The 2,221-nt window shown below is 40.4% G+C and overlaps 1 protein-coding gene across 1 annotated transcript in view; it reads right to left on the bottom strand.

The window, feature by feature from the left end:
- The window catches only part of LOC107693468 (collagen alpha-1(XVIII) chain-like), a 75,688-nt gene that overhangs the window by 21,956 nt on the left and 51,511 nt on the right, over window positions 1-2,221 (bottom strand). Inside the window, exons 14-19 of the mRNA XM_016492874.1 lie at window positions 1,470-1,523; window positions 1,139-1,174; window positions 859-975; window positions 441-506; window positions 323-358; window positions 93-134 (exon numbers count right to left, since the gene is read on the bottom strand). Coding sequence (XP_016348360.1) covers window positions 93-134; window positions 323-358; window positions 441-506; window positions 859-975; window positions 1,139-1,174; window positions 1,470-1,523 — 351 coding nt within the window. The remainder of the gene's footprint in view (window positions 1-92; window positions 135-322; window positions 359-440; window positions 507-858; window positions 976-1,138; window positions 1,175-1,469; window positions 1,524-2,221) is intronic.

Below are 2,221 nucleotides of genomic sequence, written 5' to 3'. Positions count from 1 at the left end.
CATGTGTGTGTGTGTGAGTGTGTGTGAGTGTGTATGTGTGTGTATTTGTGTGTGTGTGTGTGTGTATGTGATTGTGTGTGAGGAGCACAGACCTTCACTGAAACACCTGGAGGGCCGACGGCTCCTTCTTTTCCCTGAAAGTGTAGAGTTGGGTTCATTTAAATAAAAACTAAGGCACCTTTAACACTAGGTTTGCATTCTCTATACGGTAATTCCAGCTAATGACATATAAAATCACATGATAGATGCCATATCTAGGTTTTACAGTGTTGATAGATCATGCCAGATTTCTTTGTGTTTTTGTGCAGATCTCTGTGTGTACCTGTGGCCCTGGAGGTCCTGGGAGCCCAGGAAGGCCCTGAGGATGAGAAAATACATGAGAATGAGCTGCAGTTCAGCTGTGAGAGCCAGAAAGCCTCAGTAAATGTGGATGTACGTACAGGCGGTCCTCTGGGCAGCACAGGTCTGAAACCACTGCTTCCATCCAGACCCGAGCCCTCCAAATCCTGCCGCAGAGCAGACATCGAATGAAAAAAACACAACATTTCAGTTTTCAAAGGCTCTATTCAAAGGCCAAACCCCGAGTTCAGCTAATTTCACTAATTCAAACGCAAGTATCAACTTCACTTTTAAGTGCTTTCAGTTCTTCAGACAAAATCTAATATTAGATAAAGGAGAACATATGTGAACGAATACAAATCTGTACTCCTTAGATTATGTATAAATCTCAATTTAAAAAAATTGACCCTTATGACTGGTTTTGTGGTCCAGGGTCACAACTATCCAATACTCACATGTAAATAAACAAATAAATAAAAACCTGTCAAATCAATAAATCTGAAGGTCAGTGAAACACACCATCATGTCAAAGCTGAAGCCTGTTCCTGGAGGTCCGGGGGGCCCCGGAGAGCCTGGCTGACCCCTGGGGCCCTCAGCCCCCGTCTGTCCTGGGAGCCCCGGCTGGCCCGCATCACCCTGAAGACAAAGATCACTTCTAAAGCTATAACAGTCTAGTAATGTTCAGTCAAGTCTTCAAACTCATAACACATCTCTGATCGTTTGTTTTTTTTACTCATGATCTAAAGTAGTGAATCTGGCAAACTGATCTGAAACACCAGTGTGATCCAAACGACATTACCTTTGGTCCCATGATTCCAGGTAAACCTGCTTCACCCTGCCAAAAAAACACAAGACATGTCCAAATCTCCAGAGTTTCACTGCATGGAAAGACATTTCGTTCTGCGGGAGCGTTTGGAGCGACACGAGGCTGAAGATCAGGACGTTATCAGCTGCAAACAGAAATAATCTGCAGAAGTGTGACTTCACCTGAATGTGTGTATGATAATCATGCAACTAAACGTTCAAAGACAGCAAGAGAGGAATACAGGAATTAAATAAAGAATAAAATCAACAGACAGTGATAAATACAAGCCTGGAAAAATGCCACATTTCCTAATCAAATATCTTACGTTCTGCCCTTCTTCTCCATCTTTTCCTGGTTGACCGTCTCGTCCATTTTCACCCTAAAATGAGAGAAATCACCACATAAGGACCTCTTGCACTGAACACAATCCCATTGTCTTTTCTTGACTCAGGTGTTATTAGTGTTTTCTTGAGCAGTCATTCAGGAAAGCTGTCCTGCCAGAGAAGCCTCAGGTTTTTTGTGACTGTGTTTAAGCAGGAAACAGGAAGTTAGTAGTAGTTTTGTCATTTCCCAAGGCAGTTTAATCATAAATCATAACACATCATCCGAGCTCAGCAGATGAATGTCAGTTTATATGAAGAAGAAATGAAACCTGAACTTCTTCATCTTCACCCTCATCTCGCGCTCCTCCGGGCTGATCTGAGCTCGATTCACAGCTTTACGGGTCAATGTTCATCTATTAAACTTTATTGGATTAATGCTAATCTGATCAGCTTGGGAAAAAAATATTAATTTTCATTTTCACCCAACACAAAACATTTGGGAACAATTACTTCAATCCGGAGGTCTGGATAAGTAGGTCATGTAATGTTTCTCATAACTGTAATAACCCTTCAAACGGTCCAGTAATGGCATTATGACATCTAAAGGATTTTCATTAAGAATTTAATATTTATTTATTATTCCATTTTACATTATGGAAGCTTCCTTCCAACACAGGATAAATATATATATATATATATATATATATATATATACTTTTTTCTTACAATTCTGAGTTTATATCTCACAATTCTG

This window comes from Sinocyclocheilus anshuiensis, unplaced genomic scaffold (genome assembly GCF_001515605.1).
Source record: "Sinocyclocheilus anshuiensis isolate Anshui unplaced genomic scaffold, SAMN03320099.WGS_v1.1 scaffold987, whole genome shotgun sequence".
Taxonomy (NCBI): Eukaryota; Metazoa; Chordata; class Actinopteri; order Cypriniformes; family Cyprinidae; genus Sinocyclocheilus; species Sinocyclocheilus anshuiensis.
The sequence above is the reverse complement of the archived record's forward strand: the minus strand, read 5'-3'. Positions and strand labels throughout refer to the sequence as shown.